The 26,186-nt window shown below is 42.0% G+C and overlaps 1 protein-coding gene across 1 annotated transcript in view; it reads right to left on the bottom strand.

The window, feature by feature from the left end:
• AMMECR1 (AMMECR nuclear protein 1) overlaps positions 1-25,470 on the bottom strand; it is a 125,855-nt gene extending 100,385 nt beyond the window's left edge. Inside the window, exon 1 of the mRNA XM_001375889.4 lies at positions 24,905-25,470. Within this exon, the coding sequence (XP_001375926.3) occupies positions 24,905-25,455 (551 nt within the window). The 5' untranslated portion in view covers positions 25,456-25,470. The remainder of the gene's footprint in view (positions 1-24,904) is intronic.
• Positions 25,471-26,186: the final 716 nt, after the last annotated feature.

Below are 26,186 nucleotides of genomic sequence, written 5' to 3'. Positions count from 1 at the left end.
TTAAGGAACCTATCCAATTTGAGGACTTCTATTAAGAAAAAGCGTATCAACTCCCCAGGCAGTGCATCCCAATTTTAGAGAGCTCTATTTGTTGATTTTCAGAATTAATGACAACTGAGACCTCTATATCACTGTTGGGCTTATAAGGCACCTTCCCTCCAATCCAGAGATAGGTAGTGTAAGTATTATGATCCTCCTTTTACAGGTGTGAAAGCTAAGATTCAGGAAGTAGGGCTTGCCTTATGATCAAGCACATGGCTAAGAAAAGTCTCAAAGTGCATGTGACCCTCCATCTTCTGGCTATTCAAATCCCTTTGTTATTAGGCCATTATGGTTACCTTAGGGCAGTGATGGTGAACCTTTTAGAGAACAAATGCCCAAACTGCAACCCTCATGCTGCATGTGAGCCACCTGCTGGGCAGAGGGGCAGGTGATGGGAGAAATGTCCTCAGACATGTGTGGAGATGAGAAAGGTAGCAGCCCCCTCTGACACAAATGCCATAAGTTTGCCAACATGGCCCTAGGGCTTACATTTGCCTCTTTCACTTCTATACAACAATCCTGACTGTTCTCCAAGAGCAAGTAGAATCTGATCTCTCCCCAATGTGACCATTCCTCAGACTATCTGACAATGATCATGTACCCCCACAAGGCTCTCTCCTACAGGCTAGATACCTCCAGTTCTTTCAGCAGCATGTCATCTGGAATGGTGTCTTTTCTCCTCACCAGCCTGCTGAGCTCAACAAGATGATAAAGCTTAAGGTACGTCATTTGAAAAGTCAGGGTACTTTACCAAATAGTTTTTTTTAAACCTTTACCTTCCATCTTAGTATTAATACTGTGCATTAGTTCCAAGGTGGAAGAGTGGTCAAGGGCTAGAAAATGGGGGTTAAGTGACTTGCCCAGGGTCACACAGCTAGAAAACGTCTGAGGCCAGATTTATACCCAGAACCTGCCATCTGCAGGCCAAGCTTTTGATCCACATCTAGCTGTCCCCTAGATAGACCTTTATATATATATGAATTAAAAGGATTCTGTTCTTTACAGAATCACAATATTATGATGTCAGAAGGCCTATTTCCAGGAAGGTTATAGCAGGCATAGCTAGACTTCCCTCCCCATACCCCTGGAGTTCCAGAGATGGCCAGTGTTGAACTTTCTGTACACAACTCAAGTAAGCATGGGCAGGTCTAATTCCTGAGCACAAATATAACATTGTGCCCTGGGAATGCAGGGGGAAATCTAAAGTTATTTGGTTGAAAATGTAGAAGGAGTTAGAGAACAAATATGACAATGAGTAGGGTAGTTTAGTCATCCTACTAATTGTGGTCCTAAAGCCACTCTTTCCAAAAACCAGTTTGTATGTTCCCTCTACCCAGCAGAATGAGAGTGACAACTGGTAGAAAGGTGAGTCTACCTAGAGGAACATGAATAATCTAGTCCAGAAATGTGAATAAACTTCCAGTCAAAGGTAATGTAAGAGAGACAGCGATGAAGACAGGAAATTCCTTTAAGGAATAGGCAAGTAATATGAGCAGTGGTAGCAGATGCAGTGTAAGGAATAAATGAATCAACTTGATCAAGAGATATATCACCATAAAATTGATCTTAAATCCTAGTTCTGCCACTTACTAGCTATGTGACATTGAGGTTACATGGGGCCTCAATTTCCTTTTTGGTAAAATGACCAGGTCTGACTGAATAAAGGGCTCTTAATCTGAGGGAAGGGTCTGTGAATTTGTTTTTAATATTTGATCATGGTATTTCAATATAATGTATTTCCTTTATAATAGAATTTAGTAAAAACTAATAAAATTACAGATAAATACGTAAATTATATACAAATAAAAACTAATTCATTAACTTTGTATTTTCTTTTATTCATTTAGAAATATCATTCTGAGAAGGGGTCCATATTTTCCAAAAGACTGCCCAAGGGGTCTATTATACAAAAAAGGTTAAGTATCTCTAGATTCCTTCCAGTTGTGAATCTATGGTCCTACAATCCCTAAAGAGGCAGTTCTATGACTTTAAAAAAAAAACCCTTACCTTCTGTCTGGAACTAAGGCAGAAGGGCCATAAGGGCTAGGTAGTTAAAGTTTAAGTGCCTTGCCCAAGGCCACACAGCAGGTAAGTTGTTTGAGGATGGATTTCAACTCAGGTCTTCCTGATTCCAGGTCCAATGCTCAACCCAATGTACCATCTAGCTGCTCTAGGTATTGAAGTGCCTTCTATACTTTGCTTTTTAATCATTATATCCCTTGATATTCTTAACCTTTTATTCCTTCAAATAAATATTATTATTGTCTAAGTTGATGACTAGGCGAGTGATGCTAATGATTTTGTATAATTCTGCCTCCCTTTAATCCAATTCATACACAAGTTGATCCCACGATGTCATTGGTCCTCTTAGAAAAGATAAGATGAACAATAATATGACTATCTAATTCTCCAAAGTATGCCCTTGGTAATCTGTTTCATATAGCATCAGATCTCTAGTGAAATTTCAGTGGTGTGGTCATTTTTACTTTATTGCTACATCCTAGCCATGGTTGTTTACTACCACCTCTCGAATTGTTTAGGTTTCTTTTATTTCTAGAAAAATTATTTTGTAGTTGTTCTGTAATTGTTTTGTAGCTGCATTTGGATAAATCTTGTATTGGGAGGTTAATGTCCAGATATTTGCTGCCTTCTCATATATGGAATTTCTCTTTCTCTTCTTCCTGGATCTTGTTAGAAATATAAGCACTGCTACTGATTCTTAAGGGTATCTTCTTATATCTTGGTCTGATGCTCCCTCAGACCTCCCTGTTCCTAATCAGCAACACTAGGGGAATAATTAAGAACTCCATGGTGGCTAGTCAGATCCTGCTGTACCCTGTTTCTCAATGTTTCTCCAGATAGCATCAACCAATTGACCCTGACCCTTAGGCAATGGTTCATGTTAGGGACATTTCATAATCACAGCAGAGATCAAAAGCTGGAAGGGACCTTAGATTACCATCTACTCCAACCCCTTCATTTTACAGATAAGGAAATTGAGGCCCAGAGTGGAGATATGACTTTCTCAAGGTAATCTGGAACTAATTTGGGACATTTCTCAATCTTTCAGCTAAGACCTGATATAAATACAAGTAGCTAAGCAGCAGAATCAAGCTTCAAATACCAAGTATTGGGTGTAAGGCAGAAGAGCAGTAAGGGCTAGGCAATGGGGGTGAAGTGTCTTGCCCAGGGTCACATAGCTAGGAAATGTCTGAGGTCACATTTGAACCCAAGACTTTCCACCTCCAGGTCTGGCTCTCTCCACTGAGCCACCTAGATGCCCCTTTGTGCTGTTTTTCTTGACAATTTTCAGGGGCTACATCTTATGGAGGGTGATAAATATGAAATTTGGACTTGTACATCATCTTTAAATAAAATGTATCAATCAATAAACACTTGTGTTGGGGGTGGGTATATTTTCTTGTCTGGAGATTTATTAATCTAATCAATTGCCAAACCCAATAAAGGAAGAACATCATGGAGAGGACCAGTAATTCTCAGAAGACAATATCTAAGAAGGGAGGCAATAATAAAACCCATAATCTGGAATTGGTATAAGCAAATGTGCAAAGCAGAAGAATTAATAAGCAAGTTAAACAGATCTGAAACAGGAGTAAATTCAACCTTGTAGGTGTTCAATTCCACCAACATTTATTAGGTACTGCTGAGACTGGATGGAATTTGATTCATGACTGAAGTTTAGGCATAGAAAGGCATACTTTATTGAAAAGGGATAATTAAACAAGACAAGGAAGGAAAACACTATAAAGCACTGTATAAATGTCAGCTAGTATGACAGTAATAAGCTATTCCAGTGTTTTTTCATCTTATAAGCTAGAAAAAATGAAATTAACATCCCTATGTCCACACCGTTATCAAGACTGTCAACTACTATGTCCAGTATATTGCTTAGTTACTAAACTAAGCTACGTGAGTCACACTAGTCCTTTGTTCTCTTTTCTCTGGTGGTCTTTCATTTCTCTGCAAGCAAATCTGGACCCATTCGAATAAAAGTCTTTACTAGGTGGAGGGAAGGGTATCACAAATGAAGCAAAATAGTATCAGCCAGGTACAGCTAGATGGCTTGGTGGATAGAGATCCAGGACTGGAGAAAAGGGGTCCTGGGTTTGAATCTGGCCTCAGATGCTTCCTAGCTGCATGACCCTGAGCAAGTCACTTAACCCCAATTGTGTAGCCCTTACCTCTTTTCTGCCTACTATCTATTCTAAGAGAGAAAGTTTAATTTTTTAAAAAAGCAAGCATTAGCCAACCCAAGTTCCACTGAGGACCAGTAAAATACCTAAATATTCCACTATGGATCCCTTTACCCTCAACAGTCTTAGCATGTGATCTCAACAAGAGATGATGGGAGAAGCAGGGGAAAGGGAGAGCAAGAATCACTTTTTTAAAAATGCATAGAAATTATATAAGGGCGTTTTAGGTATTAAATGATTTGCAAAGTGATTTAAAAAAAACAATTTGACACAGATTGTAGGTAAACACTAATCTACGGAATATAAATTCTAATCACATTACTTAATTACAATATAGCCTTCTCATCTGGCTTTGACAAAGAATAAGCTTTGCTACATAAGTGAATTTTTCAGATAAAGCTCATCGCTCCAAATTATTTTTCTAACCATTTTCAAAGGAAATTCTTCTAAAATATACTGCATTCTTTCCAGTCTTATTAATCAGAAGATACAAATATAATTTGACATTTCTGTAAATTGGGGCAATTAAAAGCCTCTAAGGGGCAGCTAGATAGTTCAGTGGATTGAGAGCCAAGCCTAGAGACGGGAGGTCCAGGAGTTCAAATATGACCTTGGATACTTCCTAGCTGGGTGACCCTGGTCAAGTCATTTAATCCTCACTGCCTAGCCCTCACCACTCTCCTGTTTTATAACCAATACTCAGTATCATTCTAAGACAAAAGGTAAGGGTTGTTGTTGTTGTTATTGTTGTTGTTTAAGTAAGAAAAATAAGTGATCTCTCCTCAGGCACACTAATGCACAGTTGGTAGAGGCAGCCTAAATGGCAACACAGAGTGCTGAACCCAGTCAGGAAGATCTGGGTTCAAATCCAGCCCCAGACATAGGGCAAGCCACCTAACTTCAGTTTCCTCAACTATAAAATGGGGATGATAATGGCACTTACTTCCCAGGGTTCTTGTGATGATGAAATGAGATATTTGTAAAGCACTAGCAAACCTTAATACATTATACAGATTCTAAGCTATTCACTATGAATCAGTAAAACCATTGTTAGAAAGCAATTTGGAATTATATAATAAAGGGACTAAAATGTCCTTTCCCTTTGACTCAGAGCACATACCCCATTTACTGATAAGACCAATGTCCCCAAATATACCAAAATATCTATAACAGCACTTTTTGTGGAGGTAAAGAACTATAAATAAAGCGGATGCCCATCGACTGGGAAATAGCTAGACAACTTATGGTCTGTGAATGTAATGTTACATGATAATGCTCTAAGAAACAATGAAAATGAGGAAAATAAAGCATGGAAAGATATATATGAATTGATGCAGAGAGAAGTAAGTAGAGCTGAAGGGATTCCAGAGGTCACCTTGTCAAACTCCCTCATCTTACAAAGGAAGAAACTAAGGCCCATGGAAGGAAGGAAACCTAAGGCCACACACAGGGTCCTAGGTCTAGAGCTAGAAGGGACTTAAGAGACTAGCTCATCCAGGTCCCCTCATTTCCTCAGGATCAGAGAGACTGACTTACCCAAGGTCACACAGGTAGCAAGTAGAAGGCCAGAGATTTAAATCAAGGATAGGATTGCTACTGAGGTTTGTCCTCCAACTCCAAATCCCATGTTCTTTTTATTGTACCATGCTGCCTTCCATCTTTGCTAGCTTTCCTTACAGCTATTACAAATGTGTCTCACGTGATTATATATGCTAGTTTGATGAGGACACAGTTCATGTCTTAGAGTTTTTGTATCCTAGTCCCTACTTCTACCACCACCACCATCTCCCACACACCTAGTGCTGGGCCCAAAGTAGGTACTCAATAATGTATTCGTTTCATGAGGAAGAGCCTGAAGAAATAAGTATATAGCCTCAGTCCTTTCTAACAACCAGTTAGGGTTGTATATACATGCTTATATTTATTTCAAACCTTATTTTGGAGGAGAGAAACTAACTTCCAGAGAAATAATATATTATTATAGTTTTATTTTTAATGTAAAAAGTAAGCATATTGAATATTAATATGCCAGTCAGACCTTAATGTACCTTAGCAATTTTATTTTTAGGACCAAAGCAGAGAAAGTGTGCTTGAAGATGACCAGGGACCAAGATAAGATCTGTCATACTCCAGTAGTGGACTTTTGAATTATTATCACCTGATCTGCCTGACAACTGCCATTGGTTTCCCCATAGCTTACTGATAATAAAACAAATTAAAGGTAACTTGTGTTTTTGAGATTGCCCAAGAATCTGGTTGACCATGTCAGAAAAAGAAAATCAGTAAAGCGTTGAAACATAATTTTTAAAACAGCAGGTATTAACTGTACTGAAATTACAAGCATTAAGGTATCAGAAAAAATACAATGTTAATCAAAAGAATGTGAACTGTTGGACATCAGAGAAGAAAAAACCTTTAGAACACTTCCACACAGAAAGCATTTCAAGGGCCTAAATGGGGTCACCATCACAAGGTTGATGAGTGTGTACTTTCTTTTGTAAAACAAAGACCAAATGGAATGCCAATCAGCCAGAAAGCCATTCAATGGAAGGCTGGTGAAATTGAAAACCAGTTAAAATTGCCTCAGAAAGCATTTAACTCAAGTATTGAATAGCCCTGGAGATTTATGTAAAGAAGTTGCCTCTTGCTTAGACACAGGCCATCATTAGCTCAGCAGTTGCCGTGTGATTTAAATGAGAATTTGGTAGAATATCAACAGCATGCCCTTGGTCTTGGGGGGGGGGGGGAGTAACTATTTTCATCTTAGCCAGATCAGGAAGTAAAATGAAATAGCCATACTGAGAGAGAACTTTCAAGCTTGCCAAGGGCATTACAGATGTTGACTTAATTTGACTGTGAAAACAATCTAGAGAAAAAGGTGCTATTATTATCATTTCTGTTTTACAGTTGATGAAACTGAGGGAGAGAGAAGTTAAGTGGCAGGTTCAGGATGACACAATTAATAAATGTCCAGGCACAGGATTTAAACTCAGGTCTTACTGAATCCAGGCCCAGATATATCCACCATGCTACTCTAGCTGCCCATGTTCTTCAATATATGGAATGACATGAATTTCAGAAGAGAAAAAACACACACAGGATTTAGAAATGAAAAAGACTATAGCAATCACCTAGTCCAAATGTCACTTTGCAGCAAAATCCATCTTCATGGAAAATGGAGGTAAAATGCATTCAGGCAATCACAAATGCCCCACTAGAACACATGGTGGAAAAACTATTTCCAAACAAATCACTCTCCCCACTGTAAGGCTAAAGATGAGCTGGTCAGGGTTGAGAAATACAAAATCAATGTCCTATAAGTATGGCAGGCAGAACCCCGAAATTCAGAAGGCAAGCTAAAGACAACCAGAAGTTTCTTAAGCTGTAACAGGGAAAAGAGAATGACTGAAGACGAGATCAGTCTGTTGCTAGGGGTTGATGGGATACAGAACAAAGCAAAGAAGACTGAGCTGCCCAACATTTACTGTGCTTCTGACTTTTTTCCCCCCAAGGAGAATGATTTCTGGACTACAAGGAACAAAACAAAAATAGCTAGTAGGGGTTTGATACTCAGATAAAGTACAGAGACAGTGAAAGCACCTCCCTGCTGTTGATTTGATCATCCTAGGATAGCAAAGAAACCGGCAAAGGCAGTAGTTGAAGGGCTATCTTTAGAAAATCATGGAGAAAACGAGAAATACAGCAGGATTTGAGGTCAAGTACTGGTCCCAAGTTTCCCCCCCAAAAGGCAGAGAATGAAATCTTCAACTGCAAGTCGGTGAGCTTGACTTTGATTCCTAGTCAAAGTCAGCAAAGACATGGTTGAAGAACATTTGGAAATAGAAGCAGTGGTCACAGAGAACTGGCACGGCTTTCTCAAGAACAAGTTGTAAAAGTCTACCTTGATTCCCTTTTTGGCAGTTATTCCACTGGCCTATAGGGGAAGGCTACAGGTATACTTTACCAAGATTTTAACAAGACAGTGGACAAAGTCTCATGCTATTCTCATGGTCAAGGGGGAGGAGTGCGGGCTACAGGATATGTGGATTTAGAACTGGTTGAATGGCTGGACTCAAAATTCGGTCATCTATGGTTCGATGAGATCTCAGGAAAATTGAAATGCCCCAGGGATCTGTGCTTTAACCCTATGTTATCATTTGTATAGCTTAGATAAAGGCATAAGCAGGATGTTTGTCAAATTTGCAACTGCCACAAAGCTGGAGGGATGTGTAACATGTTGGGTAAGAGAGTCAAGATCCAAAAATGTCTAGAACACTACACCAAATTAAATCTCATTAAAGATGGATGGATGAATGCAAATCTTCCACCCAGTCTCAAAAAACCAACTTCACCAAGACATCATGGGGCTGGGGATAGCTACATAATTGTTCACCTGAAAAAGATCTGAGGGTTTTATTAAATTACAAGCTCAATAAGATTCATTAGTGATATGCCAGCCAAACTAACTTATACTGCACTCAAAGGTATGATTTTTCAAGGACTAGGAAGGTATGCCTATGGTATTCTGCCCTGGTCTGATCATATCTACAGTATGGTGGACAGTTGTGGAACCACATTTTGGATTGCACTCTGATAAACTAGATAGATGGTGGATAAGAGAGAAAAATCAGGACAGTAAAGGGTCTCAAAATCAGGTCACATGATGACCATTTGAAGAAACTAGGGATGTTTATTTGACCTGAAGATGAGAAGATTCAGAGAGGATATGATGAGAGCTCTCTTCCTGTATCTGAAAAGCTCTCACAAAGGAAAAAATATTACATTACATTTATTCTTCATGGCCCCAGCAGTCAGAATTAGAATCATCAGGGTCAATTTAGGTGTGTTCTAAGGAACAACTTCCAAAAAGGATCAGAACTATTTAAAGGCAGAAAGGGCTATCTCCAGAGACAATTCAGCAAGTACTCAACAATGTGGGAAGCACTATGGATACAAATAAACAGTAGCCATTCTCAAGGAGCTTTCACTCTTTCAGAAGACACAACAGATACACAAATTGATATGAAGTACATAAATAGGGCAAGTTCAAGAAGGAGAGAGGGCAGGGAGAGGAAGTCAGGAAAGGCCTCAATGGGGAGGCAGCACCTGAACTAGGGATGTATGAGGCAGAAGAGAGGAGAGTATATTCCAGATGTGGGGGACAGACAAAAGTTGGCATGATGTGTACAGGGAACAACTTAGATAGCCAGTTTTACTGAAATAGTGTGTGGAGTAATATGAAATAAGATAGAAAAGACAGGTGGGAGGCAGATTGTAAAGGGCTTTAAAGGCTAGCCTAAGGATTTTGTATTTTATCCTAGCGGCAATGGAAATCCATTTTCAATCTCGGAGCAGGGGGTGACACAGTCAGCTCCATGTTTTAGGAAAAACAATGTGGCATTGAGGATAGATTGGAAAAGAAAGGGGAGAAATGAAAGGCAACTGCAATAGTCCAGAAAAGAAGTGATAAGAGGGTAAAGACTGCATGTGAATGGAAAGATGGAAACATATCAGAGATACTGCTAAGTCAGAATTAACATGAGCTGGCAGAGGGTTCTGCACCCTGGAAGTTTTCAAGCAAGAACTGGATAACTCCTTGTTGGTATTACATAGAAGACAATCTTGCTTATGCATAAGGGAGATTAGCAGATGACTCTGAGATTCCCTCCAACTCAGATTCTTTTATCTATGAGATGTCAAGAAAGGGAAGAGATGACAGAATTAATGACTTGTTATTGATTGTATTAAAAAGGAGGTAAATTTATGTGAGGAAATAAGGAAATAGAGTTGGGAAGCAGGTTGGCAAGCAATTCATTGTGGATCAATGGCAGAAGAAGCAAAAGAAAGAAGATCACAAATATGGCAGCCGTGGAAAATGTCAGCTACACAGAGATCAGAGAAGCCAATAAACTCTTGCCCTGCACTCATGAGAAATCCATACTTCAAAAGATAGAGGAAAAAGTGGGGGCATCTCTATTTTGGACCTAATTCCAGCCAAAAAAGGACAAACCAAAGTTAGTGAAACAAAGAGAAAGTTAGACATAGTATGACATACAATTCAACTGCATGTCATTCAATAAGTATTTCTTATCACAGATTTGTGGAGAGCAGACTTCAAAGAGTTTAGAGCAGTGATGGGCAACCTTTTGAGCTAGGTGTGTCAAAATTCGCCAAAAAACTGAACATAACTCAGGTGGTATGCCACTTAGAGCAAAAAATGTCCTTTTTAGCATGCAGCCCCATACTTCTCTGTATGCGGCTGCATAGAAAATGGCTACCTGTGTCAGTGCTGACACGTGTCATAGGTTGGCCATCACAGGTTTAGAAAAAGGGTCAGCAGGATCCCATAGCATAGTTTTATATAAGGAATTTAGTCTAAGAAGAAAGAGGAAATCTCCATAATGAATTCTCATTCCATATAATTCTAGAAAGTAAGAAAAATAGACTGCAAGGAGCTAGCTGGGCATAGAGTTGAATAGGAGAAAAAGAATGGACTATATTGTCTCTGAGAATTTATGCAGTATTTTTAAAAACTCCAAGCTTTTCCTTGAAGTAAAGGTCCATTCTTTTTTTTTTTTAAACAACATTCTCCCTCGAGATGTCATATGACTGCAAGTAATGGAATAGCATGGTCTCCAAAGAATTAAAGTTGGGGGTCTTTCAAAAGAACAATGGAGAATTACATGACGGGCATAAGCATGCTGTGTAACACATTAGCAACAAAGAAGTGCAAATGCCAAAAATATCATCAGAGAGTTACTGAACTGGGGAGGTGGGAAAGATGAGCACCATATGACAAGAGCAAGGATAACTTATATGTTCCATTGATATTAATGTAATTTCAAAAGCCCTAGAGGAAGGCTCCCTAACTTGTCAAGTGGACCACCCCCCTCCCTATAGGACTGATCCAAGTACCTGGATGAGAAGACAGGATAAGAGGTAGATTATAACATGCATCAGTGGAGGAAGTACCCATAGTGCCATCATCTTAGATCTGTGGAAGTACTAACATTAAAACAGCCATGCTTTCTCGAAGAAAATGCTTAGAGGGCAGTTAGGTTGCTCAGTGGATAGAGATTCAGGCCTAGAGACAGGAGTACCTGGGCTCAAATCTGAACTCAGATACTTTCTAGTTGTGTAACCCTGGGCAAGTTACTTTACTCCCTTTGCCTAACCCTTATTGTTCTTTTGCCCTGGAACCAATATGGAAGGTAAAGAGGAGGGGAGGGGAGGGAGGGAGGGAGGGAGGGAGGGAGGAAGGGAGGAAGGGAGGAAGGGAGGAAGGGAGGAAGGAAGGGAGGGAGGGAGGGAGGGAGGGAGGGAGGGAGGGAGGGAGGGAGGGAGGGAGGGAGGAAGGAAGGAAGGAAGGAAGGAAGGAAGGAAGGAAGGAAGGAAGGAAGGAAGGAAGGAAGGAAGGAAGGAAGGAAGGAAGGAAGGAAGGAAGGAAGGAAGGAAGGAAGGAAGGAAGGAAGGAAGGAAGGAAGGAAGGAAGGAAGGAAGGAAGGAAGGAAGGAAGGAATGCTTAGCTTTGTTAGAAAACTGATTTGGTGAGGAAGTTCTGTAGGCTCCTAGTTTTTGATGCACTGCCTGCACATAGAAAACTAATTCGGAAATGAATGCTCTGTATTCTAATCTTGGTAACTGGCCCTTCTTGGCTAAGTCATTTTCTGTAAGAATACTGAACACCTTCAAGCCTAGAATGTTGTAATTTTCTTTTTTCCTTTTTTTAAAGTCTTACCTTCTGTCTCAGAATCAATACTATGTATCAGGTAGTAAAGGCTACTTGGTCTCAATTCTATTAAAGGGATAGGCAATAGGGATTAAATTACTTGCCCACAGTCACAGTGTTAAAAAGTGTCTGAGACCACATTTGAACCCCGGATCTTCCATCCCCAGGTCTGATTCTCTATCCACTGAGCCACCTAGCTGCCCCACAATTCTCTTCTTGAAGAAGGTATTCATGACACTTTCTAGATATATGACCCTGGGAAAGTCACTTAACCCCCACAGCCTAGCTCTTCTGTCTTAGAATTGATACTAAAAGAGAAGGCAAGGGTTAAAAAAAGGTATTTATGATATAATACTAAAAGTCAGCATGGCATAAGGGAAACCTTCAGAAAACAACTGAATTTGGAGAGGATTTGGGTCCAAATCCTAGCTTGAAATCTCCTCCCTCCATAAGGCCCAGAAACTCTTAGAGCCTCATTTTCCTCATCTATAAAAATGAGGTTAGACTAAGATGACATCTACAATCCATCTAATTCTAAATCGAGGTTTTTACGGTACAAAGGTATAACTTTTTCATCCCTTTCATTTCTCATTCTCAAATGTTATTTTTCCATTTTCCCATTCTACCTTTGTATCTAAGTCACAGAGTATGAAGAATGTATTATGTGGACTTTGTAGCATTTATGAACTGTTTACCACTATTAAAATATTAGCCCCTTTAAGGAGGCTACAAAAACTTCTTTTGCTTTTTCTCTTTGCATCCAGGTCACTTAGCAAAGTGCCTAGCAAGCAGTAAGTACTTACTACATGGTTGTTGATCGATTACTTGATGCTATTAGGTATAGCAAAAGTTAAGGTATACAAATGGTCTTAAAGACTGCATCCTCTGACCATTTTTCTAGCAAAATCATTGAAGAAGGGAAAAGGGGCTGCACCCAGCTTGGGCTAAATGCTTATTCTGAACTACTTCATGAATTACCATTGTCAAAGGATTCATCACCCAAAGGCCAAAAAAAATTAACAAGCATTTGTGACATGTTCTTAAGAGCTGGAGGTACAAGCAAGTCAAAAACAGCCCTTTCCCTCCAGCAACTTACATTCTAGGCAGGGAGATAACATGAGTAATGAGGTACATATAGAGTAGATAAAAAGTTACCTTAGAGAGAAAGGCACTAGCAACTGGGGATGCCCTGTTGCTGATCAGCTACCCCCAGTTTAGCAAGAGGCTGGCTCACAGGACCCTACTCAGAGTCTTCTAGTTTAGAAGACCTTACTGAAGCTTGTGCTCCTCTGGCATCACCTTTAAAATCCCAGGATCACACTTTGTGCTCTCCTGGCATCATCTTGAAAATCACACACCACAATAAAGCATTAAGGCAAGATTTTTGTAGAGGTATTTTTTTCCTACATGGGAAATATATCATGAATCCAACCAGTCATTGTTTCCAAAAATGTTGCCTTTCAAGTACAATGGACGACACAGAAGATGGTAGGAGAGAACTTGAACAAAATGACAGAAAAAAAGAGAACAATAGGGAAGAAAATCACAAGGCATCTTGATTTTAAAGCAACGGACAAAACCTTTCACAGACTGTGTTTTTAAGTATAGCAATTCTGTGCACTTACTTTTTTCTTTTCTCTTTCTTTTTTTAAACCCTTACTTTCTGTCTTAGAGTCAATATCAAGTTTTGGTTCCAAGACATTAGAGGAATAAGGGCTAGGCAATGGGAGTTAAGTGGCCACCTAGCTGCTTCCACTTACTTTTCACTTAAAACCAATATGCATCCCCCCCAAAAATCTCCTTTTAGGGGAGTAGTTTATATTCTCATTAAAATGGTAGAGCAAGTAAAAAATCAATGTGAAGGATAAGGGAGAAAGGAAGATCCACTGGGTAATAGATTCAATCAAGCATCATGGTCCAGTAGAAAAGAGGAAGAGCTTTAGGGCCGGAGAGCTGAGTCTAAGTCTCAGCTCTGCCACTTAATTTAAATGAGTTTAGACAAGTTAGACAAGTTACCTTTACCTAACTTCTCTGGCCTCAGTTTTCTCACCTCTAAAATTAGGGACTAGATGACTTCTAAAACCCCTCTAGGTCTAAATGTATGAAATTATAAAACCTGACACCTTACTATAGGAATATGACCTTGGATAAGTCTCTTCCCCTCTCTGAGTTTCAGTTTCCTCATTTGTAAAACAAAAAGAGTGGACAAAATTCCAGAGTGTTAGTCAGAAGGGACCTGCCTTAGAGGCCACTAGATCTAGCCCTGAGCTGAACAAGCAGACCGGTTGCCATCCAATTTGTGCTGGAAGAATTCTAATGAGGAGAAGAATTCAGTACCCTGGAGGCCCTCGAGCAAAGGCTGGATGACCTCTAAGGTTGTTTACAGAATTAACAATATAGGATTTGACTCTTCTAATTATGTTATTTATTAAACACCACATCATGTTGTACTAGGGAAATGTTAAACAGCAAATACCCTGCAAGGTGCCATATGGAAGAATGAGACATTCTGCTCACCAAGCTCCCTAAAGGATTCACAGATTGGGCCAGGTACAAATTTAGTCAAGTCCAGGATGTATGCATTTTTGCCTGGATCCACTTAAGCCTGCTTGCAGCCATCCTGGAAATATATGCACACAATATGGTCACTGAAATAGCAAATAGGCTGTCATCACGAGGATTAGCTTTCTGATGGGCACTTTGGGGCTTCCAGGGGAGCAAGAGGCTATGACAACCAGCCTTGGAGACCTCCAAAAAGAAATGCTGCAGAAATACTGTAGAGGTACTCTGAGACTTGAAGAGGTAATTCCAACAAGAAGGTGGTTTTCTTTCTCTGAACCAACCCAAAGCAGTCAGAGAAAGAACCAGGAGTTGATGAAAAACTGCCCAAGAGCTGGAAAGGCTGAACTCTTCAAGAAATAACTATGGATGGTGAGGAAAGACACAAAGTCAAAGCAGTGAGAAACGATGCTTTTTAGACCATGTCCTCAAGGTGATGTATGAATGCCCCCTATCTCATATTGGACAAGCAATCATCTGGCCTCTATTGAACAACTTTTGTGCCAAGGAACCAGCTGCCTCCCAAAACAGTCCATTTCCTTATTAGATAGCTCCAGCCATAAGGAAATTCTTTCCTCTACCAAACTAGAATCTGTGTCTCATTAACTTCTACTAGTCTTGGCTTGACCTGCTTGATTTATACAAAATGAGTTTAACCCCAATTCCACATGACAGAACTCCAAATAAGGAAAGTCAGAAATCTTGTACCAAAGTCTAATCTTCTTCAGGTTAAACATCCCCACTCTTCCTTTAACCGTTGTCTATGTGACAACATCCTCTGGTTCCCCTTCTCTGGTCACCTGTCAAAAGTCCCTATTAAAATGCAGCGCCCAGAACCCAATACGATGTTCTGGATATGGATATGGTCTGGTCAGTGCAGATCTGTCACAGTGACTATCTTTCAATGAATACAGTCAATAAATTGTATCTGCTTTGTGGGTTATTGGATTTCCTATCGAAGCATGGCTTGGATGACCAAAAGGCTATTGGGCTATTAGGAGGCAACTGTAATGTGGTCTTCATTTGTATCCCCAGCCCCCAACACAGGGCCTGGCACATGGCAGATGGTTAAAAATGTCGATCAATTATTGTCAATTGATTGGAAAGAATACTGGACTTGAAGGATAAGGAAGCAATAAGGACTAATCAGTGATTTCGCTGATTTAGGAGCCCCCAGATGAAGACATTCCCTCTACCAATTCAAAATGTCAGTTTCTCTGCAACTTATAATTTTGGGGAGTTGTTTAGTGCATTGAGGGGTTAAATGACTTGACTGGGGAAACATAGTTAGGATGGATCAGAGTTAAATGGACGTTGAGCTCAAGTCTTCCTGGCCAGACCCTCTAATCCACTATGCTATGTGGTCTCTTGAAGTAGGAAGACCAGTTTCAAACATTAGCTAAGGTATTCTAGACAAGTCATTTCACCTCTGAGCCTCAGTTTTCTCATCTATGGAATGGGAATAATTGGCATTTATATGAATTCTCTCATTTTATGTCCCTGAGAGGTTAATACAATTATTATCATCTCCATTTTTAGATAAGGAAACTAGTTTCCAAGAGATTAGTGAATTGCTTAAGGTAAATCAGTTAATGAGAGTCAGAGGTGAAATTTGAATGCAGGTCTTCCTGACCAAATCCAGCACTCAATTCTACAAATTTGCCTTGGAGTTGTAAAGAAAGAGAAGGAACACGAATAGGTGATTTTCAGATAAAGAAATCAGAACTATCAATAAGCACACAAAAAAGCGTTCTAAATCTTTTATAATCAGAGAAATGCAAATCAAAACAACTCTGAGGCACCACCTAGCAGATTGGCTAATATGACAACAAAGGAAAGTGATAGATGTTGGAGGGGATGCGGAGAAATCTGGACAGTAATACACTGCTGGTAGAGTTGTGAATTGGTCCAACCATTCTGGAGGGCAATTTGGAATTATGTGCAAAGGCCTTTAAAAGAAAGCCTGCCCCCTGATCCAGCCATACTACTGCTGGGTTTGTACCCTAAAGAGATAATAAGGAAAAAGACTTGTACCAAGAATATTCATAGCTGAGCTCTTTGTGGTGGCAAAAATTGGAAAATGAGGAGCTGTCTATCAACTGGGGAATGGCTGAACAAATTGCGGTATCTGATGGTGATGGAATACTATTGTGCTCAAAGGAATAATGAACTGGAAAAATTCCATGGGAACTGGAACAACCTCCAGGAATTGATGCAGAAAGAGCAGAACCAGAAGAACATTATACACAGAGACAGATACACTGTGGCACAACTGAATGTAACAGACTTCTCTACTAGCAGCAATGCAGTGACCCAGGACAATTCTGGGGGACTTATGAGAAAGATGCTATCCCCATCCAGAGAAAGAACTGTGGGAGCAGAAACAGAGGAAAAACAACTGCTTGGTCACATGGTTTGATGGGGATAGGATTGGGGATCTAGACTCTAAATGGAAATAGGTCTTGATCAAAACCCAGTGGAATTGCTCAATGCCTAAGGGAGGAGGGTGGGAGTAGGGGAGGGAAAGAACACGATTCACATAACTATAGAAAAATATTCTAAATGAATTAATCCAATAAATAAACCTAAAAAAAAGAGAGGGAGATGGGTACAAGCACTATGCTTTTACAAATACTACCTCACTTGATTCTCACAACAACCCTCCGAGATAGGTGCTCTTATCATCCCCATTTAACAGTTGAGGAAACTGAAATAAAGAGGGGAAATGACTTATCCAGCATCACAGAGATAGTGTCTGTGGCTGAATTTGAACTCAGGTCTTCCTGGCCTAGCACTCTATCCACTACATCACCAGCTGTCTTTTGGAACCATTTTGGAAACTATAAAGAGCTATAAAACTAACATTATACTAAGCTTACAGTCAACTAAAACTCAAGTCTTTTTTCACATGAACTACAAACGTATCATCTCTTCGTGATCCTGCCTTCTAATCACTCCCCCCCCCCATCTTCTGTAATTTTGCACTTGCATTATTGAACTGATGGCCATTTATCCTTATCAAACTTACAACATGCTGAAACAAAGTTATCTTTTTGGATCCTGATACCATTATCCAGTGAATTAGCTATCCCTTTCTGGTTCATGTCATCTGCAAATGTGATCATCATGCCACCTGTCACAAGTCACTGAAAAAAGTTGGACAGACCTGAGAGCAAAGCCCTGTGACTTGCCCCCCTCCCAAGACTTCCAGGCTAACACTAATCTATTCATCAATATTCTGGGCACGATGGCTCACCCAGTTAGGAATTGCTGCCTACCGATTCTGCTGTCCAGCTGATATTTCTATGCCTGCCTACTGAATCCAACATGATTGCACATTCTGTCTTCTCCAAGTGACTGGTTGTCCAGGTCCTCCTGTAAAACATTTTTATTTTTTTTAACCCTTACTCTCCATCTTAGAAGCAATACTGTGTGTTGGTTCCAAGGCAGAAGAACAGTAAGGGCTGGGCAATGGGGGTCAAGCAACTTGCCTAGGATCACACAGCTAGGAAGTGTGTGAGGCCACATTGGAACCCAGGACCTCCCATCTCTAGGCCTGGCTCTCAATCCACTGAGCCATCTAGCTTCCTCCCTCCCATCAATCTTGTACAAGAGATTATTCACCTAAGGGTCACTAAGAGTCTTCATCTAACTTCCTGAAGGCAGTGACTGTCAGTCACATTTGCTACATGCCCACTTGTATCCATTACGTACCTCTCTCCATTGCCCTTTACCCTTAACCACAGGGGTATTAAATCCAAAATTGGACAAATCAAAATCCAACGACTACTTCTGGAGAACCTATTATATATAGAATATATGCTTGACACAAACAAGAAGATGCAATTGCTGTCTTTGAGGAGCTCATGGAAAAAATATGGCAAAACACAAAACTCCAAGGGAACAGGGTGAGATTACATATGCATGGAGGGTATGAAGGGAAGGCTTTATGAAGGACAAAGAACTGGATCTTAAACGTATGAGCAGTGCTGTGCTTTAGGAAGGTGAAGTTGGCAATGATATAGAAAACAGACTTTTCATAAACCTATATTGGTTTCCCTTTCTAAGGGATTTACAAACTACCAATTTATGAAAAACCCCTAGACCCATGTTGGTGAAATTATGGCAGACGTGTCAGAGGGGGCTGCTCCCCTCCCCTTCTACATGCACGCCTGAGGACATTTCTCACACCACTGGCCCCTCTGCCCAGTAGCCCAATTGGAGCACTTCTTCCCTTCCCTATCTGCGGTGAGGTGGGGGGGAGGGTTCATATGTAGTGTAAGGGTTACAGTTTGAGCATTTGGTCTCTAAAAGATTCACCATCACTGCAATAGACTCTTAGCAGGGATCAACTTCAAAGCTCCCTGATCTTTGGTTTTAGAATCCAAACCTTCCTGTCCTTTTGGAAGAAGGGGCTATTTATCCATCTCTCACTCTCCCATTCACTATGATCTCTCACAATTAGCAACAGCAGCCCCACATCGACATGTCAAAATTCTTTTATTATCCTTCCTTTACAGTATGTCTTGAACTCATCTGGAGCAGCTGGGTATTTTCTTACTATATCATAACCTACCATGGGTTTTGATTCCCTTTTAATTGGTTCTGTTCTATCTTCAACAACAACAAAAGAGAAAAAAATGGGAAATTGAGAAAAATTCTGCTCTCAGTTAACTTTTCACCATCAATCTCAAGCAAGAACTATTTTTTCTTCCTTCCACATAGATTAAAAAATCTTTTCTGGTTGGCTCTGGCTTGAGCCTTCCTTTCTTAGAAGGACTGTGCCATTCTTCCTTAGGGACTTGATTTTTATTTTAGTAAATTGTTATAAAGAAATATCTTTACATTAGCTGCTTTTCAACAGATTTTTATACAAAGCTTTCATTTAGAAATGTCTAGTTCCATAATCAGAGCCAAGGTAAAGGAGAATGTCATTTCTTTGAAACTGGGAAGAGCAACTCCCTAATTTACCTACAAAATGTGATTTTCTATCATCGGCAAGCAGTAGATACTTGGCACTGTACCAAACCTACAGCAGCAGCCACCCTTCAAAATAACTAATTCCCAAAGTGCTGGAACTCCAAAACAAACACTAAGAGATGCTACTTTTGCAGATCTCCTAAGAGCTGAACCTGCATACAAACTCTTCTAGTTCTTGTAAGGTGAAGACTAACTGGGATGTGTTAAAATCATGCTCCATTTTATGACATTAGTATAGTTTGCTAACTTTAAGTCCTACTGGTCAGCCCTCACTAGAGTCAATGACTACTCGTGACAGTGCCAATGTACACTGGTCTTTATTTAGTTCAATGTCAGGCAGGTCACAGGCTTTCTGAACACCCTGAAGGGGAGAGCACAGACCGCTCCTCTTAGTCACCTCCCTGATGTCAGTTGAACAAGAAAGCAGAGATAAAGCACAAGGAAATGCCCATATGCTCCAGATCACAGCAGTCAATGTTGATCCTTCTCCATTTAGTGGCCAAATAGGCAGCTAGGTGCACAGTGGATAGAGCACTGAACTAGGAGTCAGGAAGACCTGAGTTCAAATCTAGCCTCAGATACTGCATGTCCCTTGGAAAGTCACTCAATGTCTCTTAATCCCAGTTTCTTCATCTGCAAAATGGGGACAATCATAGCACCTATTTCCCAGAGTGTTATAAGGATCAAATGGGATAATATTTGTAAGATACTTTGCAAACCTTAAAGTTTATACATATACCACCTCCCGCCTTACAAAAGAAACTGAAGCCCAAGGCTATTAAGTGACTTGCCCAGGGTCACAGTCAATACAGAAAGGAGGCAGAATTCAAACTTCCTGACTTTGAGACCAGCTTTCTAGCCATTTTACAAAACTTGGGTTGTACAGTGGATAGTACTGGGCCTGAGGTCAGGAACACCTGAGTTCAAATCTGGCCTTGGATAGAAAGGTGACTCTAGGCAAATCATTTAACCACTGTCTACCTCGGTTTCCTCAACTGTAAAATGGAGGGAAATAACAGCAGCTACCTCTCAGGACTGTTGTGAGGATAAAATTAGATATTTATAATACACTTTACCACAGTGCTTGGCACAATACAGGTGCTTAACAAATGCTTATACCCTCCTTTCCTTCCTACCTAAAGGGGCTAGTTTCAAAACACAATGGCTGAAGACAGCCTCCATGTACATGAAAATACTTGCTCTTTTCCTCCCTCCAAAATCTACCCCAGTAGGTTTGATCATCTGCTGATTGGGCTCATTCGTGGTCCACTTAAGACTTTCCATTGCTGCTCATTTGAGTTCTGCATTATTGCCTGGTATTGCCATCTGCCTGGTAAAGCCTAATGACTAAATTTGACATTGTAGGAATATTTGCACATTTCCCAAGTGAGATCATGACATTCAAAAAGATGGCAAGACAGCCAAAGCTGATCAAAGAATACAGATTCCAAGCACATAAATAACATATGCTTCGCCATCTTGGATGTAATGGAAAAAGCACTGGCTATGGAGTCAGGGGGTCTGAGTTAGAATTCTGACTGATACTTAAGATCACACAGCTAATCATAACTTCCTGTCTTCATTGCCTCTTCAGCAAAACTAAGAGATTGGACTGGATCTCAAAGGTTCATTTCCAGGTTATAATCCAATGATCTCCCTAGCAATTGGTTAAAATATATGTTTAGCTTTTCAAATCTTAAAACATCACACAAACATTAGCTATTATTATGATTATTACATTCAGGTTGTTTCCACAGTGTCAGTGCAGTTTGAAACTAAGAAAGCCTAAAAGTCTTTGGAGACAACTTGTAGAAGAAAGGAGCACTGGTCCAGAGTTAGGGAGAACTAGTTTCTAAACCCAGCTATGCCGCAAACTAACTAAGAGATTTTAAATAAGTTTCTCTCCCTCTCAGAGGCTCAGTTTTCTCATCTGTAAAACAAGTAGGTCAAACTAGATGGCCTTGATAATAATAATAATGATGATGATGATGATGATGGTCCATTCCACATCAAATCTTCCATGAGGCTGTAAGATGAAAAGTGAGATCATAGCAAGCCTCCCACTCCAGCTTTCCAGTTTCCTTGAACTTTTTGCTCATACCTTGATTTAAACCCATCCAACAGAGCTGCAGTAGGACATTAAGGCTTCAGTCTTCTTAAACCATGATGTTCATAATCTGATCAAATGGTTTCTCAGTCACTGTTTCCAATCCACCACAACTGCAAACGGCTGCATACTATTACTTGCTTCAAAACACAGAAATGTTCTATGAATGTCATTGTAATCATTCAAATATGTCCAGAGGGGAGAGTGAGGAATCAGTTGGAGATCATACCGCTCATTACTGTGTTACTAAATCTCAAAAAACAATCCTAAAAGTTCAACTTTATTTAAACAAAGAAATGCCCTTATTGGAAGATAGCACTCGAGTTACCAGGTGTGCTGGACAATTGGTTATGACTTTCCATGTGTATGTTGACCTAGACCATCCAGATAAATGCAGAGTCGCTCTAAAGGGGACCAAGGGAGGGGATATGGCACTAGTTTTTAAAAAATTCCCATGTCTCACAGACAAGCACCCATTTTGCATATTAAAAGAACAGCACAAGTTGATTGACAGATACCCCTCAGACAAGTTTTGCCTGCTGCAGACCTACTTACTTAGCTGCCCTGTCATCGTCATAGTCATAGTCATCATCATTTTTGGTCCTGACAATGGTGCTACCTCACTTGTATGGACAAGCAGTAATATCCATCAACCCCAAAGGTTCTTGTCTGTACCTACTAGACAGAAATAACAGCCAAGACCAGAGATGAGTAGCTCCTTTGAAACAACCCCACCCTAAGCTGGAGGCTCAGCCCTGATTAATTCAGCACCTCTAATTCTAGAGGGGTGGAGTGGGGTGGGGTAGAGGAGTCTTATCAATTTCTCACATCCACAGACATACATCCTTGGTAAGGAAGGGGGAAGGGGGGGAGGTGTTGGCCACTGGCCACAATACATAAGCTCCTAAAGAAAAAGGCTTATGTTTTTTTATAGCACTCGACATACTATCAGGTACCTAAGCACACAAGACTATTGATGACTGGAAGTCCATACAGCATTGTGCAAACTGGTCTGTGGATTACTGGGAAACATCCAAGGTTATTTTCCATAATTCTCTTTATGTCTTCCTGAAATCTGTACAGAACACTTCAAAAATGACTTACAGTAAACTGAATTTCTATTGTCTTCCCCTTCCTGCTTAAGTGAATTTTCATACTCCCTTTCTTCAGACAGAACTTTTTATTCAGTGTTTCTCAAAGTACAAAAGTGGATGGAATCATTCCACAATGATGCATTTACGGATTATAAAACAGGCACTATAGCTCTTCTTGACCAATGTGAACACATCCTCAGTGGGCAAAAGCAGGACTGGTATTTCCTCATTCAGTTCCACTTAAATCCATACTGAAATCCCAGAAAATGGAGAGGTAGAGGAAAAGAAGCCAAATCTAGAAGTGTGATGATCTGAGGAGACACCACCAAATGATATTTGCACAGGCCTTTCTTTTATGAAGTGGTCCCACTCTATTTTTCCTTTGGAAATTCAAGTTGTATTCCATTTTGCAAATTCACTTAAATGTGTGTGGAAAACAGCGCCCACTGGAAAGTGTGTTCTCTGCTACAGAGCAATGTTAAGAGCCTAAATGTTAAGTCGATTTTGCCAAAATTCATTTGGTAGCTCAAGAACTCAAGTTAATTTTTGAGCCCCATGATTCTGCAGAACCCTAATTGGTTCCAATATACTGCAGACTTCAAAGACCATTGAAAAGTTACAAAGAAGTGACTCCATTGGGCTACAAATTACTGAAGTTTCCTTAAAATGATCTCTTCAAAGAGGCAGGCTTTTTAAAAATGAAATCGGTTCAGTAAAGACTTTGTCCTTGGGATTTAAATTTCTAGAATTAAATACATTAAAATTTATAAAGAAATGATATTTAATCTGTTTATTCAAGTGTCAGCTTGGATGCTGTTGCATGTGAACCAATGCCCAAAGATGACTAAAAGTCTGAGAGCAAATGGAAACAGACCACAGAAAAGTCATGCAAAATGAAACACACATTTTAAATATCAAAGCCAAATAAAACAAACAATAAGTTTGTAATTTCCATGACCTTTATTGGGATTTCTATTTTACATATGAATTTAACATTTGTTCATATTTATGCAGAAGTTTTCCATCATTTACTTAAGCCCTCAACGCTCTGAAAGGAAAAAGGACAGTATTCAAAGGATACCAATTCACATATTTTTAACCCAGGGCAGGAAAGCAGGACCTAGGGGGCAGGGGGGCCACCTGGCTCAGTCAGGGAAAGGTGTGACTTCAAGAAATGAGGTTCTATAGCCTCTGCTTGGCAACTAAACATGCAAATTAAATAAATAAATGAACAGAAACCCAACAACTCTCCCCTGTCTAGTTCTGCTCCTCCGGTCCGGACATTTGTGGAACACTGACGGCAGAAACAAAAAGTCTTTTGAAATGCATACAAAGTGAACCCTCTCCCCACAGACGTCGCACGGCCCAGGACCCCTCCCCCCCCCCACCCAGTAGGACTAGTCCCCCTTCTTCCCAAAGTAGAAGGCTACTTCTTCATTGGGGGTTTCCCAAGAGTGCCCCGTCCTCTTTCCAAAGGGGAAATTCACTTCTTCATTGGCCCAAAACAACACTGACCAGGAGCCACCCCAGGAGGGTAGAGTAAGCGAAAATGGAATGGAAAGGAAAGCCCGCCCCACATGCAAGTTGTACAACTCCCTAAGCCTCTATGTAGCTGCCGTACGCAATCCGCCGGGGAACCCGGGTGGAGATAATCTTCAAGTGGCCAAACCGAAGAGTGGGGCTTTTAAGCGAGACGTTGCTCCCTCGGGCAACGAAGGCTGGCCGGCGGGCCCGGGAAGCGAAGAAAAACGGGGATCCCTGCACTGTAGGTGCTTGGGAGAAGGACAAGAGAGGAGCAGGGTCCGGGGAAGAGTCAGGCGGGGGAAACACTCGCACACTCACACACGTACACACTCACACCCGCAGCAGACGTGCGGATCACAGATCAGTCCCCTGGGCAGTTCAGGGGAGCGCGGGGGAAAGGTGCAAAGCTGCTTTCGGCCAAGTTGGCAGCCTGGGGGCCCGACCGCATGTCACCGGCGCAACAGCTGGAACCGCCGGAGGAACATCCAATGAATGGGTGCGCGCTGGGCACCGGTATCCTGTGGGGTCGGGTCGGGCGGAGCGGCAGGTGGGGGCGGTCTGGGTAGGGAAGGGAAGGGAGCGGAGGGGAGCAGCTCCCCGCTAGCCGGCCGGCCGTGGTGGCAGCGGCAAGGGGCCCGGGGGAACCGGTACTCACTAGGGTTCGTTGGTGAAGCGGGGGGCCCGGGGCTGCTGGTAGCCGTTCAGGTGACAGTAGAGCACGTCGAAGCAGAAGCAGCACATCTCCGGCGACACGACCATCTTCCGGGCGCCGCCGCCGGGAGCGGGGGCCGCCAGCGGCTGCGGCTGAGGTGGCTGAGGCTGAGGTGGCGGCGGTGGCGGCGGTTGCAGCGGCGGGACAGCCGCGGGGGGGGCGGCGGCGGCGGGGAGTAGGCTCCCCCCGCCGCAGCCCGAGGGCGCCGACAAGGGAATCCCCCCCACGCTGCCGCCGCCGCCGCTTGCGAGCCCGTTGAGCCGGGCGCCTGCGCCCCCCAGCCCGAGCTCCCTGGCCCGGCCCTGGCCCTCGCCGCTGCCCCCGCCGCCACCGCCGCACGGGGGGTGCGGGCCGGCCGTGCAAGACGAAGAAGAGGATGAAGAGGCGGCGGCCGAGCCGGACGGGGGCGAGCTGGACAGTTTCTGCTTCTTCACCCCGCAGCAGCCCGCCGCCATCTTGGAACAGCCTCCCCCCGCGCGGCGCTTCTTACCCATCGTGCGCGGCCTCGGCGCCAGAGGCCGCGCACGCTAGGCACCACGCGCGCGCCCCCACCCGCCCGCTCGCCGGCCGGTCCGCCCGCTCGCCGGTCCTACTGGAGCGGAGCGCGCCGCCGACGCTGACTCTCCTCGAGCCTAGGTTCCCTTTCCCAGCCCAGCTCTGGCCCCAACTCTAGAGAGCGCCAACTCCCTCTTTCGCTCTCCAGCTCGTTCGGGTCCTTCTCCTTCATCACCTCCTCCTGGAAGTCCTAGAATCATAAGGATCTTGGACCTAGAGCTGGGAGAACCTCAGAGGCCACCTGGTCCAGTCCCCTCTGTTTACAGATGGGAAAACTAAGACCCGCGGAGAGAAGGGACTTGTCCAATGTCACACACAGGATCCTAGATCTAGAGCTGGAGGGGACTCAGAGGCCAGCTGGTCCAACCCCTTCATTTTACAGATTAGGAAACTGAGACCCACGGAGGGAAGGGACTTGTCCAATGTCACACACACAGGAATCCTAGATCTAGAGCTACAGAAGGGGAAACTGAGGCTGGCAGAGGGAAGGGTTTTTTAAAAAGCCTAGATGTAAAATTGGAAGGAACCTCAGAAGCCACCTAGTCCAACCCCTCTCATTGAACAAAGGAAACTTGGGTCCAGGGAGAAGAAGGGACTTTTCCCCAGGGCACAGAGGTAGCATGTAGAAGAGTTGGGATCTGAACCCAGACTCTCTTGAAATAGAATGTTC

This window comes from Monodelphis domestica, chromosome X (genome assembly GCF_027887165.1).
Source record: "Monodelphis domestica isolate mMonDom1 chromosome X, mMonDom1.pri, whole genome shotgun sequence".
Lineage (NCBI taxonomy): Eukaryota > Metazoa > Chordata > Mammalia > Didelphimorphia > Didelphidae > Monodelphis > Monodelphis domestica.
This window is presented reverse-complemented; position numbering and strand designations above follow the sequence as displayed.